This window comes from Pongo pygmaeus, chromosome 1 (genome assembly GCF_028885625.2).
Source record: "Pongo pygmaeus isolate AG05252 chromosome 1, NHGRI_mPonPyg2-v2.0_pri, whole genome shotgun sequence".
NCBI lineage: Eukaryota > Metazoa > Chordata > Mammalia > Primates > Hominidae > Pongo > Pongo pygmaeus.
Window position 1 is genome coordinate 96260464 of NC_072373.2, and position 12718 is coordinate 96273181.

Here is a 12718-nt window from a genome sequence, read left to right on the forward strand (position 1 = left end):
AGCTGGGCAGAAGACATTGGGCAACCAGCTGCAGAGAGGAGCTACCAACTCCAGGGCCTCCTCTCTGCTGAGAGCTGCAGACACCGGGATGACCAGCAGCAGAGAGGTACTACCCACTCCAGGGCCTCCTCTGAGCTATTCTGTTACTCAATAAAGCTCTTCTTCACCTTGCTCACCCTCCACTTGTTCTGCGTATCTTATTCTTTTTGGACGCAGGACAAGAACTTGGGACTTGCCCAATGGCAGGGCTGAAAGAGCTATAACACAAACAGGGCTGAAACATGCCCCTTGCTCACCACGTTGTGGGTGAAGAGAAGGAGAGAAGAACTGTGACTCTTCAGGGAGCCAAGACCTGGGAGCTCCCCAAGCCAGGGCTGTGACTCCCACTTCGGGGCCCTGTGGTTCCTGGAGTCTCTAAGCTTCCAGGCACCACTGTGTTCCCCAGTGGCAGCGTGGAAGCTGCTTGCAGTGCACCTGATCCAGCCACAGGTTTGCAGAGAGCCAGTGCCCATGCCGGCACCTGTAGCTGCCTGTCCCACTGCAGCAACTGGTGTGCCTGACTGCAGTGGCTGGACCCCATGCTCACTCACTCACATACCTGTTGCCACTCCATGCCTGGCTCACCCTTGGCAGGTGTGAGATCCAGGCTGGTAGCATGAGCCAAGCACAGCCTGCCAGGCCGAGTGGATGGAACGAGCCCAGTGGGCCCAAACAAAACTTGGGCAAAGGTGCCACCAGCCACAGAGGTTTCCAGCCAGAAAAGCGACACCCCAAGGATCCTGCAACAGTTCAAAATAAAAGTAGATAGAGACTGGCATGGTTTCTACATCCTATTTGATTCCAGCAGTAGCTAAAATTGGTATCTACAAGTTCTTGCTGATAGATGCTGACAAATCGTGACTCAATGCCTCTTGGAATAAGGAGCACCCACAGGGAAAAATGTTAACACTAGTGAAAGAAGTAAAGTAAGGTAAAAGAAAAAAGATAAATTATTCATTCAAATTTGCATTTTAAGTTGGCCTCATTGTACATTGTGTAGCATATATATTAAATATATGGTTCAAGTATATTTCACTAGTTCCCTTGGTGGGTGAGTCCTCCTTCTTGCCTAACTAAATGCAAGTGCTTGGCTGTGGCTCATTGCAAAGTTCCATTAGGTTTTTTCTTACTTTTATCATTGTCCTTAGGCTTATTTTATATATATTGAGTGTCCACAAATCAGATCTCCCCTGAATGAAAGTCGTCCTTAAAGGAAAGGAAGTGAGATGATGATTTTCTTTTTCTACCTAGTATGTTAGTCACGTGTCTTTCCCCTTGCCTGATGAAAAACAAATTGTTTAAAAATATGTGTGTTCTACCCTTGTTATCATTACTGTGTTTCAGTACATGGTACAGTTCTCAATTTGTCCTTTTATATTATCAGCTTAATTCAGTTCATCTGGTTAGTTTTTGACTATACATCTAAGAAAAAGGAATCATTTGTTTTGCTTTTTCAGAAAGGCCATCTACGAGACCTCTGTGTTTATTTTTTCCATTCATTTCTTGTGTCAAAAACTTTTTTATTTTTTTGAGACAGAGTCTCACTCTGTTGCCCCGGCTAGAATGCAGTGGCGCAATCTCAGCAACCTCCACCCGCTAGGTTCAAGCGATTCTTGTGCCTCAGCCTCCCAAGTGGGTGGGATTACAGGTGCGCACCATGATGCCCAGCTAATTTTTGTATTTTTAGTAGATATGGGGTTTTGCCATGATGGCCAGGCTGCTCTCGAATTCCTGGGCTCAAGGGATCCGCCTGCCTTGGCCTCCCAAAGTGCTTGCATTACAGGCATGAGCCACCACACCTGGCCAAAAACTTGTATGGCACTCTGTAACATGTCTTTTTTTTTTTTTTTTTTTTTCTTCTTCTGAGACCAAGTTTTGATCTTGTTGCCCAGGCTGGAGTGCAATGGTGCAATCTTGGCTCACTGCAACCTCTGCCTCCAACTGATTCTCCTGCCTCAGCCTCCCAAGTAGCAGGGATTACAGGCGTGCACCACCATGCTCGGATAATTTTGTATTTTTAGTAGAGATGGGATTTCACCATGTTGGCCAGGCTGGTCTCAAACTCCTGACCTTAAGTGATCCACCCACCTCAGCCTCCCAAAGTGCTGGGATTACAGGCATGAGCTACCGCACCTGGCCACATGTCTTTTTGTAACACTTATTGTACTCTTTACCTACTCTAAGTCTGTCTCTCTCAGATTGTGGGCTCCCCTGTGAGACAAGACTTTATTTGGATTTCTATTACTGTATCCTCATAAGTGAATATTTATTGAATTATATATACATTATTTAAGAGAATACTACCATCAGGGATAGAAATTTTCAGTTTTAATGGTACTCAATAATAAATATGACTGAACAGTTCTGGAAAGAAAGCATAGTTTGCTTACATTTTTAGAATAATTGCTTCAACTCTCTACTTCGTTTTAAAACTTAGTCACTGTAGTGGGAGTTGAACAATGAGAACACATGGAGACAGGGAGGGGAACATCACACACTGTGGACTGTCAGGGGGTGGGGGCCTCGGGAATGGATAGCATTAGGAGAAATACCTAATGTAGATGATGGGTTGATGGGTGCAGCAAACCACCATGGCACATGTATACCTATGTAACAAACCTGCACATTCTGCACATGTATCCCAGAACTTAAAGTAAAATAAAAAAAAATTAGTCACTGTTGTGGACATTGTGTGCCATACAAAAATAACCTACACTTTGAGAATACTTCATTCCCCTAATGCCAGTTTCCTCATCTATAAATGGAATACAACTCCTCCATACTGAATTGAGTAATACCTATATTGTCTACTTCTTAGCTTATAAAGTTCTTGGAGAAATATGGTGAAGTGTATAGATGTATTATTTTTATATTTTTAGGGCAGAAGTTCTTTGATACTTTAGTAAAATATCAGTTTAAAATGCTTATGCATCTTATCTTCCATTCTCTAGCCTGAAAAAAATGCTTATGTAGTTATTTATACAGTACCTTTTCTGTGCACAACATTGTACTAAATCCCAGTGAAGAAGAGAAATACTAAAACAAATTAGGTATAAGATACTGACTCCTTTTAAGGAGTTATATAACTAGAGAAAACAACAAAAATTATTAGATTTATACATAGCACTTGACACACACATAATAACATTAGGAAATGAACAGTGTACAAATGAGTGGTACAGATAAATACTGTAAGAGCTTAGAGGATGCAGAAGTGGTGTGGTCTAGAATGACTGGACACAAATTAATGGATAAAGTAACATAATAGTTAGGTTCAAAAGATAGGTAGGATCCAAATTAGGTTGAGAAGCATTCCAAGTGAGAGGCATGGCATACATATCTCTTAATTTGGGAATTAAGTTTAACGTCATTTGCAGCATATTCAGATAACTAGTGTTTCACTTTAGAAAATTATTGAATTCCCTAACCTATCAGGAATTAATTTCTTTAAATATCATCAGGCTCTAAATCCTGTGGAAGTGGCATTGGTGACATGGCAGTCTGTGAAGGAAATGGTATTTGAAGGGGGTCCTCGTCCATGGATCTTGGAGCCCTCCCGATTTTTTTTGGAATTGAATGCGGAGAAGACAGAGAAGATTGGAATAGCACAAGTGTGGCTGCCATCTAAGAGAAAACAGAACCAGTACATCTACCGGATCCAATGCCTGGATTTAGGGGAACAAGTAGGAAAACAGTTTTTTGTAACATTTTCTTTAGTGTAATACTCCAAGTCCTTTGTACTTCCAGCCATTCCTTTTCAGATTCCGCTGAATTTAGTTTATGGACTAAATAGGAAAATTCTAATTATTGATCAAAGGATTGTTTTTTCTAAAACCTTATTATCCTTAAAATATACCCAGAGGTTTCAATTTGCTCATCCAAGAATTCCAGCAGTTCACGAACTAAACAAGATCTTTTTGTAGTGATGAGCTTATTTCACATTATTTGCAATCACATTATCATTATAATTCACTTCCTTGTGTTGTAGACTTTAGAATATTTGGTTTCCCAACTTTAAGAATTCAAGGAAGGGAAACTTTGAAGTATCATCTATGGTTAGCAATTTTGAGGAACTAATTAGATCTACACTGATACGAATAATAAATATATTTTATCTCTATCAGTTGAATTATTTTTAATTATTTTTGTTTATTTATTTAGAGACAGGGTCTCGCTCTGTTGCCCAAGCTGAAGTGCAGTGGCATGATCTCGGCTCACTGCACCCTCTGCTTCCTGGGTTCAAGCAATTCTCATGCCTCAGCCTCTTGAGTAGCTGTGACCACAGGCACACACCACCATGCCCAGCTAATTTTTGTTGTTGTTGTTGTTGTTTTTGAGACGGAGTCTTGCTCTGTTGCCCAGGCTGGAGTGCAGTGGTGCAATTTCGGCTCACTGCAACCTCCGCCTTCCAGGTTCAAGAGATTCTCCTGTTTTGGCCTCCTGAGTAGCTGGGATGACAGGTGCGTGCCACCACGCCTCGCTAATTTTTTGTATTTTTAGTAGAGACGGGGTTTTACCATGTTGGTCAGGCTGGTCTCAAACTCCTGACCTTGTGATCTGCCTGCCTCGGCCTCCCAAAGTGCTAGGATTACAGGCGTGAGCAACCGTGCCCAGCCATTTTTGTTTTTTTATATAGGCAGGGTTTCACTATGTTGGCCAGGCTGGTCTCAAGCTGCTGGGATCAAGTGATCCACCCACCTTGGCCTCCCAAAGTGCTGGGATTATAGGCATGAGGCACTACACCCAGCTGAGTTTTAATTATTTATAGAGGTACTGATGGATTTGCATAGTTTTCATTCACAGCTGTGCTGTACTTCTATCAAAATCAGTAACAAAGATTCTCAGTTTTACTGGGCTTGAGAATTCAAGGTATGACTGTGAAACAGCACAGCTAACCAGCACATAAGGGAATCAATGTAAGATTTTAACTTGATAAGAACTGTGCTGTAATCCATTGAACTTCATTCTATTTTATTTTATTTATTTATTTTTATTTTTTAGAGACAGGGTCTCACACTGCTGCCCAGGCTAGAGTGTAGTGGAACGATCATAGCTCACTACATAGGTTTCTTTCTAATATTTGTAGTGAACTTTACTCTATACATAACTAGCTATTAGTAATTTCAGGGCTAATTACTTATTTTGGTCCTCAATTTTTTATTGTGGTAAAATTACCATCTTTTTTTTTTGAGATGGAGTTTTGCTCTTGTTGCCAGGTGGGAGTGCAATGGCACGATCTTGGCTCACCATAACCTCCGCCTCCTGGGTTCAAGTGATTCTCCTGCCTCAGCCTCCTGAGTAACTGGGATTACAGGCATGCGCCACCACACCTAGCTAATTTTGTATTTTTAGTAGAGATGGGGTTTCTTCATGTTGGCCAGGCTGATCTCAAACTCCCGACCTCAGGTGATCTGCCCACCTCGGCCTCCCAAAGTGCTGGGATTACAGGCATGAGGCACCACACCCAGCCTAAAATTACCATCTTAATCATGTTTTTAAATGTACAGTTCAATAGTATTATGTACATTCATAATCTTGTGCAGCCATCACTACCATCCATCTCTTTTCATCTTATACAACTGAAACTCTAAGGCTGGGCACAGTGGCTCACACCTATAATCCCAGCACTTTGGGGAATCAAGGCAGGAGGATCACTTGAGGCCAGGAATTCAAGGCCAGCCTGGACAACATAGTGAGACCCTGTCCCTACTAAAAAATAAAAAATTAGCTGGGTGTCATGGCAGACACCTATAGTCCTAGCTATTTGGGAGGCTGAGGCAGGAGGATCACTTGAGCCCAGTAGTTTGAGGTTACAGTGGGCTATGATCTAGTCACTGCACTCCAGCCTGGGTGACAGTGCAAGATCCCGTCTCAAAAAACAAACAAACAAAACATATAGAAACTCTATACCCATTAAAGAATAACTCTTGGCTGGGTGTGGTGGCTTATGTCTGTAATTCTAGCACGTTGAGAGGCTGAGGCAGGTGGATCACTTGAGGTCAGGAGTATGAAACCAGCCTAGCCAACATGATGAAACCCCATCTCTGCTGAAAAAAAAAAAAAAAAAAACTAGCCAGGTATGGTGGCATGCACCTGTGATCTCAGCTACTCAGGAGGCTCAGGCAGAAGAACTGCTTGAACCCGGGAGGCAGAGGTTGCGGTGAGCTGAGATCGCGCCACTGCACTCCAGCCTGGGCGACAGAGCAAGACTTCACATAAAAAAAAAAAAGAAGACCGGGCACGGTGGCTCACGCCTGTAATCCCAGCACTTTGGGAGGCCGAGGCGGGCGGATCACAAGGTCAGGAGATCGAGACCATCCTGGCTAACACGGTGAAACCCCATCTCTACTAAAAAAAAAAAAAATTAGCCAGGCGTGGTGGCGCGCGCCTGTAGTCCCAGCTACTCAGGAAGCTGAGGCAGGAGAATGGCATGAACCCGGAAGGCGGAGCTTACAGTGAGCCGAGATCACGCCACTGCACTCCAGCCTGGGCGACAGAGCGAGACTCCGTCTCAAAAAAAAAAAAAGAATAGCTCCCCATTTCTGCTTCACCCCAGTGCCTGGCAACCACCAATCTACTTTCTGTCTCTGTAATTTTGGCATCTCTAAGTACGTCACATAAATGGAATCATATAGTATTTTTCTTTTTATGACTGGCCTATTTCATTTAACATAATGTTCTCAAGGTTTATTCACACTGTAATGTATGTCAGAATTTCCTTCCTTTTAAGGCTGCATAATATTCCTTTATATATATGTATATATAAAATATGTACATATAAAATTATATACATATATATGTATATATGAAATTCTGTGGCCGGGCGCAGTGGCTCATGCCTATGATTCCAGCACTTTGGGAGACCAAAGCGGGCAGATCATTTGAGGTCAGGAGTTCGAGATCAGCCTGGCCAATATGGTGAAACCCCATCTCTACTAAAAATACAAAAATTAGCTGGGCGTGGTGGTGGGCACCTGTAATCTCAGCTACTTGGGAGGCTGAGGCAGGAGAATTGCTTGAACCTGGGAGGTGGAGATTTCAGTGAGCCAAGACTATGCCATTGCACTCCAGCCTGGGCAACAGAGCAAGAGTCACTCTCAAAAAAAAAAAAAAAGAAAAGAAAAGAAAAAGAAATTTTGCTTATCCACTCATCCATTGATGGACACTTGGGTGGCTTAGAGTAAGGTTTTAGTGATCATGAATAATGCTGCTGTTGACCAGGCACAGTGCCTCACACCTGTAATCCCAGTACCTTGGGAGGTTGAGGCAGGTGGATCAATTGAGGCCAGGAGTTCGAGATAAGCCTGGCCAACATGGCAAAGCCCTGTCTCTACTGAAAATACAAAAATTAGCCGGGTGTGGTTGCACGTGCCTGTAGTCTTAGCTACTCAGGAGGATGAGTCACAAGAATCTCTTGAACTCATGAGGCGGAGGTTACAGTGAACCAAGATCATGCCACTGCACTCCAGCCTGGGCAACAGAGTGAGACTTTGTCTCAAATAATAATAATAATAACAATAACAATAATAATAATAATGCTGTTAACAAATACAGCTATCTTTCAAGATCTGCTTTTTAATTGTTTGGGGTATATATACCCAGAAGTGGAATTGCTTGATCATATGGTAATTCTATTTTTAATTTCTTCAGGAACCACCATACTATTTTCCACAGCAGCTGTACCATTTTACTTTCCTACCAACAGTGCACAAGGGTTCCCATTTCTCCAGAACCTCACCAACACTTGTTATTTTCAGTTGCTTTCTTTCTTTTTTTTTTTAGATGGAGTTAGACTCTTGTCACCCAGGCTGGAGTGCAATGGTATGATCTTGGCTCACTGCAACCTCCGCCTCCCGGGTTCAAGTGATTCTCTTTCCTCAGTCTCCCAAGTAGCTGGGACTACAGGCGTGTGGCACCATGCCTGGCTAATTTTTGTGTCTTTAGTAGAGATGGGGTTTCACCATATCGGCCAGGCTGGTCTTGAACTCCTGACCTCAGGTGATCTGCCCACCTCAGCCTCCCAAAGTGCTGGGATTACAGGTGTGAGCCACTGCGCTGGGCCTTTGCCATTTTTTGAATCAGTCTTTTACTATTGAGTATGATGTTAACTGTGATAAGGCTTTTATCATGTTGAGATAGTTTCCTTCATTTCCTAGTTTGTTGAGTGAGCTATTGGTAATTTCAGGTCTAATTAACCCTCATTTGAAGTTTCCTAACTTCTTTTTGTTTCCACATTCCGTTATTCATTACTACTTCTACTAGAGATGAGTGGAAACACGAATTAGTTTTTTCACTTTTTATCAACTTGTAACAAAATATTTGGTAGAGGAAAAGACTGAAATAATCGGTCAAAGTTAGATTTTTTTTTTTTTCCCTGAGACAGGGTCTCACTATGTTGCTCAGGCTGGTCTTGAACTCCTAGGCACAAGCAATCCTCCTGCCTCAGACTTCCAAGCAGCTGAGATTACAGGTACACACCACCACACCCAGTCAAAGTTAGATTTTTTTTTTTTTTAGACAGGGTCTCACTCTGTTGCCCAGGCTGGAGTGCAGTGGCATGAACATGGCTCACTGTAGCCTTGACCTCCTGGGTTCAAGCGATCCTCCTGCTTCAGTCTCCCAAGTAACTGGGACTACAGGTGTGCACCACCATGCCTGGCTAATTTTTAGATTTTTTGTAGAGATGGGGTCTTACTATGTGATGGTCTTGAACTCCTAGGCTCAAGTGATCCTCCCAAAGTGCTGGGATTATAGGCATGAGCCACTGTGCCTGACCTAGATTTTTTTAATGTTCCACTTGTTTTCAAATTTTCATGATATTATTAATGCCCTTTAGCATAGATAATTAAGAACTATAATGTCTTTAAGGGATTTGCTGGATTATAATGTGAAAGGGACTCTCTATACTGGAATTTGAATAATTCTAACACATTTATATTGGCATGACTGACATCAAGTATCTACCCACAATTATCTCTTGTTCTGTTACTTCCTTAAAGGTTCTCACATTCCGAATTGGAAATCATCCAGGTGTCCTGAACCCTAGTCCAGCTGTAGAGGTTTTGCAGGTTCGCTTCATTTGTGCCCACCCTGCCAGTATGTCAGTAACTCCAGTATACAAGGTGCCAGCTGGTACCCAGCCATGTCCTCTGCCACAGCACAACAAACAGCTGGTAAGTACAGAGTATGTTTCCAACTAAGTTGGCACTTTTATCTTCCATGCTTTAGAGATAGAGTCTGGAATTCTTTGCGGTATATATCCAGAAGTAGAATTGCCAGATCATATGGTAATTCTATTTTTAATTTTTTGAGGAACTGCCATACAGTTTTCCACAGCAGCTGTACCATTTTACATTCTTACCAACAGTGCACAAGGGTTCCCATTTCTCCACTTATCAACATTGAATGAACTATTTTACTCATTACTCATTTTCTGATAGTGTCTGAGGAGAGGTGATTAAACTGATTAGAATTGGCTACACTTGTTTACTATACTTAAGTACATAATCAGCTTGTGATAATGGCAATAGACACTTGAGATCTGACTACATAACTTCCAAATTTTGCTGATATCCTTCGCTACCAAATCTTTTATTAACAATATTAATAAGTAATAAAATTTACCTCTTCTCCAAACCAATCATGAAGAATAGTGATAAACAATAATGTAGCTACTAAGTAGGCAACAGGGTATGAAAAATAAATGAGTTATCTATCCTAGAAAGTAGAACATCATATTATATAATAAACAATGTTGAGTACAGGTCCAAGCTTGGGAGCATAGAAGTCATTACTTAGCCCATACAGAACAGAGCAATCAATTAGTTACTCCCATTTTCTGGATGAGAAAACTGAGCCTCCTAAAAGTCGATTAATTTTCCCAGTCATAAAGCTAGAAAGGAACACATTCTGTCTGACTCTAAAGTACATGTTATTTATGCCATACTGCCTTTTATTATGAAGAACAACAGTATGGGATGTTACAGGTTATGAACCCATTTTTTTGAGTCAGACTTCACATTAAATATTATTTGAAGTTTATGAAGGAGTTACTTTTTTTTAAAGCACTCTGAGTGGAGTAGAATAAAAGTTACCTCTATAACATCATTGTCATTCAATGGCATTTTTCTTTTCATTTGAAATAATTCGAATTTACAGACAAGTTGCAAGAAAAGAACTTTTTTCCCTGAACTATTTGAGAGTGAGTTACAGACATGATTCTCCATCACCCTATTGACATACACTAGCATATATTCACCATTTTTTTTTTTTTTTTTTGAGACAGGGTCTCACTCCAGTCATCCAGGCTGGAGCACATGGCACTATCTGCAGCCTCAACTTTCCCCGGTCAGGTGATTTTCCCAACTCAACCTCCCAGTTAGCTGGGATTATAGGTGTGTGCCACCATGCTGGCTAATTTTTTGTATTTTTAGTAGAGATGGGGCTTTGCCATGTTGCCCATGCTGGTCTCGAACTCCTGGGCTCAAGGGATCTACCCACCTCAGTCTCACAAAGTGCTGGGATTAGAGGTGTCAGCTATCGCGCCCAGCAGATCACCCTTTTAAAGTGTTCAAATCAAAGTTGTGCAACCATCGGTGCTATCTAACTTCAGGTCATTTTCATTTTCTCCGGAAGAAACTCCATACCCATTAGCAGTCACTCCTTATTTCCTCCATTTCCTAGCCCCTGGCAACCCCACTGATAGACTTTCTGTCTCTATGGATTTGCCTATTCTGACATTTCATATGAATGGAATAATACAATTATGTGTCCTTTGTGCTTAGCTTCTTTCATTTAGCATGTTTTCAAGGTTCATTCATATGGTAGCCTGTAACAGTAGTGCATTTTTTATGGCTAAGTAATATTCCATTGTGTAGATATACTACATTTTGTTTATCCAGCCATCAGTTGATGGATATATGTGTTGTTTCCACCTTTGGCTATTATGAATAATGCTGCCATGAACATTCATGTACAAGTTTTTGTGTGAGTATATGTCTTCATTTCTCTTGAGTATATAGCTAAGAGTGGAACTGGTGGTTTGTATGTTAATTCCATGCTTAGCCTTTTGAAGAACTTCCAGCTGTTTCCAAAGTGGCTGCACCATTTTACATTTCCACTAGCAGTGTGTGAGGCTTCCAGCTTCTCCATATCCTTGCCAACAATTACTATTATTTGTCATTTTGATTATAGCCTTCCTAGTGGGTGTAAAGTGGTATCTCATTGTGGTTTTGATTTGTATTTTCCATTGTCTAATTATGTTATGTATCTTTTTTTTTTTTTTTTTTTAAATGGAGCTTCACTGTTTTCGCCCAGGCTGGAGTGAAGTGGTGCGATCTCGGCTCACTGCAACCTCCAGCCCCTGGGTTCAAGTGATTCTCTTGCCTCATCCTCCTGAGTAGTTGGGCTTATAGGTATGCACCACCACGCCCGGCTAATTTTTGTACTTTTAGTAGAAACAGGGTTTCACCATGTTGGCCCGGCTGGTCTCAAACTCCTGACCTCAGCTGATCCACCCACCTCGGCCTCCCAAAGTGCTGGGATTACAGGCGTGAGCCACCGTGCCTGGCCTATGTTGTGTATCTTTTTATGTGCTTATTGGCCATTTGTATATCTTCCTTTGACAAATGTATATTCAGATCCTTTGCCAATTTTTAATTGAACTATAGTCTTTTTATTGAGTTGCAAGAGTTCTTCATTTCATATATTCTACATACAAGTCTCTTTTCAGATATATGATTTGCAAAAATGTTCTCTCATCATGTGGGTTATCTTTTACTTTTTTTTTTAAGACACAGAGTCTCACTTTGTCACTCAAGCTGCAGTGCAGTGACATGATCATAGGTCACTGTAACCTCCAACTCCTGGGCTCAAGCTAACTATCCTCTCACCTCAGCCTCCTAAGTGGCTGGGACTACAGTCACATACCACCATACCCAGCTAATTTTGTTTTTTTCCTGTAGAGATGAGGTCTCACTATATTGCCCAGGCTGGTCTCAAACTCCTGGCCTCAAATGATCCTCTGGCCTTGGCCTCCCAAAGTGCTGGGATTACAGGCATGAGCCACCATGCTTGGCCTCACTTTTCTAATGACATCTTTTGAAGCACAAATTTTTTAACTTTGATGAATTCCAATTTTTCAGTTTTGTTACTATGGTTGTTGTTTGTACTTTTGGTGTCATGTCTAATCTAAGAAACCATTGCCTAATCCAAGGGCATGAAGATTTATACCTTTGATTTATTCTATGAGTTTTATAGTTTTAACTCTTACATTTAGCTCTCTGATCCACTTTGAGTTCATTTTTATGGTGTGAGGTAGGGATCTAACTTCATTTTTGTGTTTTTGGTTTTGTTTTTTTCTTTTCTTTTTTTTTTTTGAGACTGAGTCTCACTCTATTGCCCAGGCTGGAGTGCAGTGGTGTGATCTCGGCTCACTGCAATCTCTGCCTCCTGGGTTCAAGTTATTCTCATGCCTCAGCCTCCTCAGTAGCTGGAATTACAGGTGCCTGCCACCATGCCTGGCTAATTTTTGTCTTTTTAGTAGAGACGGGGTTTCACCATGTTGGCCAGGCTGGTCTCAAACTCCTGATCTCAAATGATCTGCCCACCTTGACCTCCCAAAGTGCTGGGATTACAGGCATGAGCCACTTTGCCCAGCCTCACTTCATTTTTTTTATGT

General features: G+C 41.6%; 1 protein-coding gene across 2 annotated transcripts in view; it reads left to right on the forward strand.

Moving 5' to 3' along the window:
* The window catches only part of NUP210L (nucleoporin 210 like), a 163136-nt gene that overhangs the window by 56049 nt on the left and 94369 nt on the right, over nt 1–12718 (forward strand). For both annotated transcript variants that reach the window (XM_054461107.1, XM_054461097.1), the window contains exons 15-16: nt 3501–3722; nt 9039–9212. In XM_054461107.1, the coding sequence (XP_054317082.1) occupies nt 3501–3722; nt 9039–9212 (396 nt within the window). The remainder of the gene's footprint in view (nt 1–3500; nt 3723–9038; nt 9213–12718) is intronic.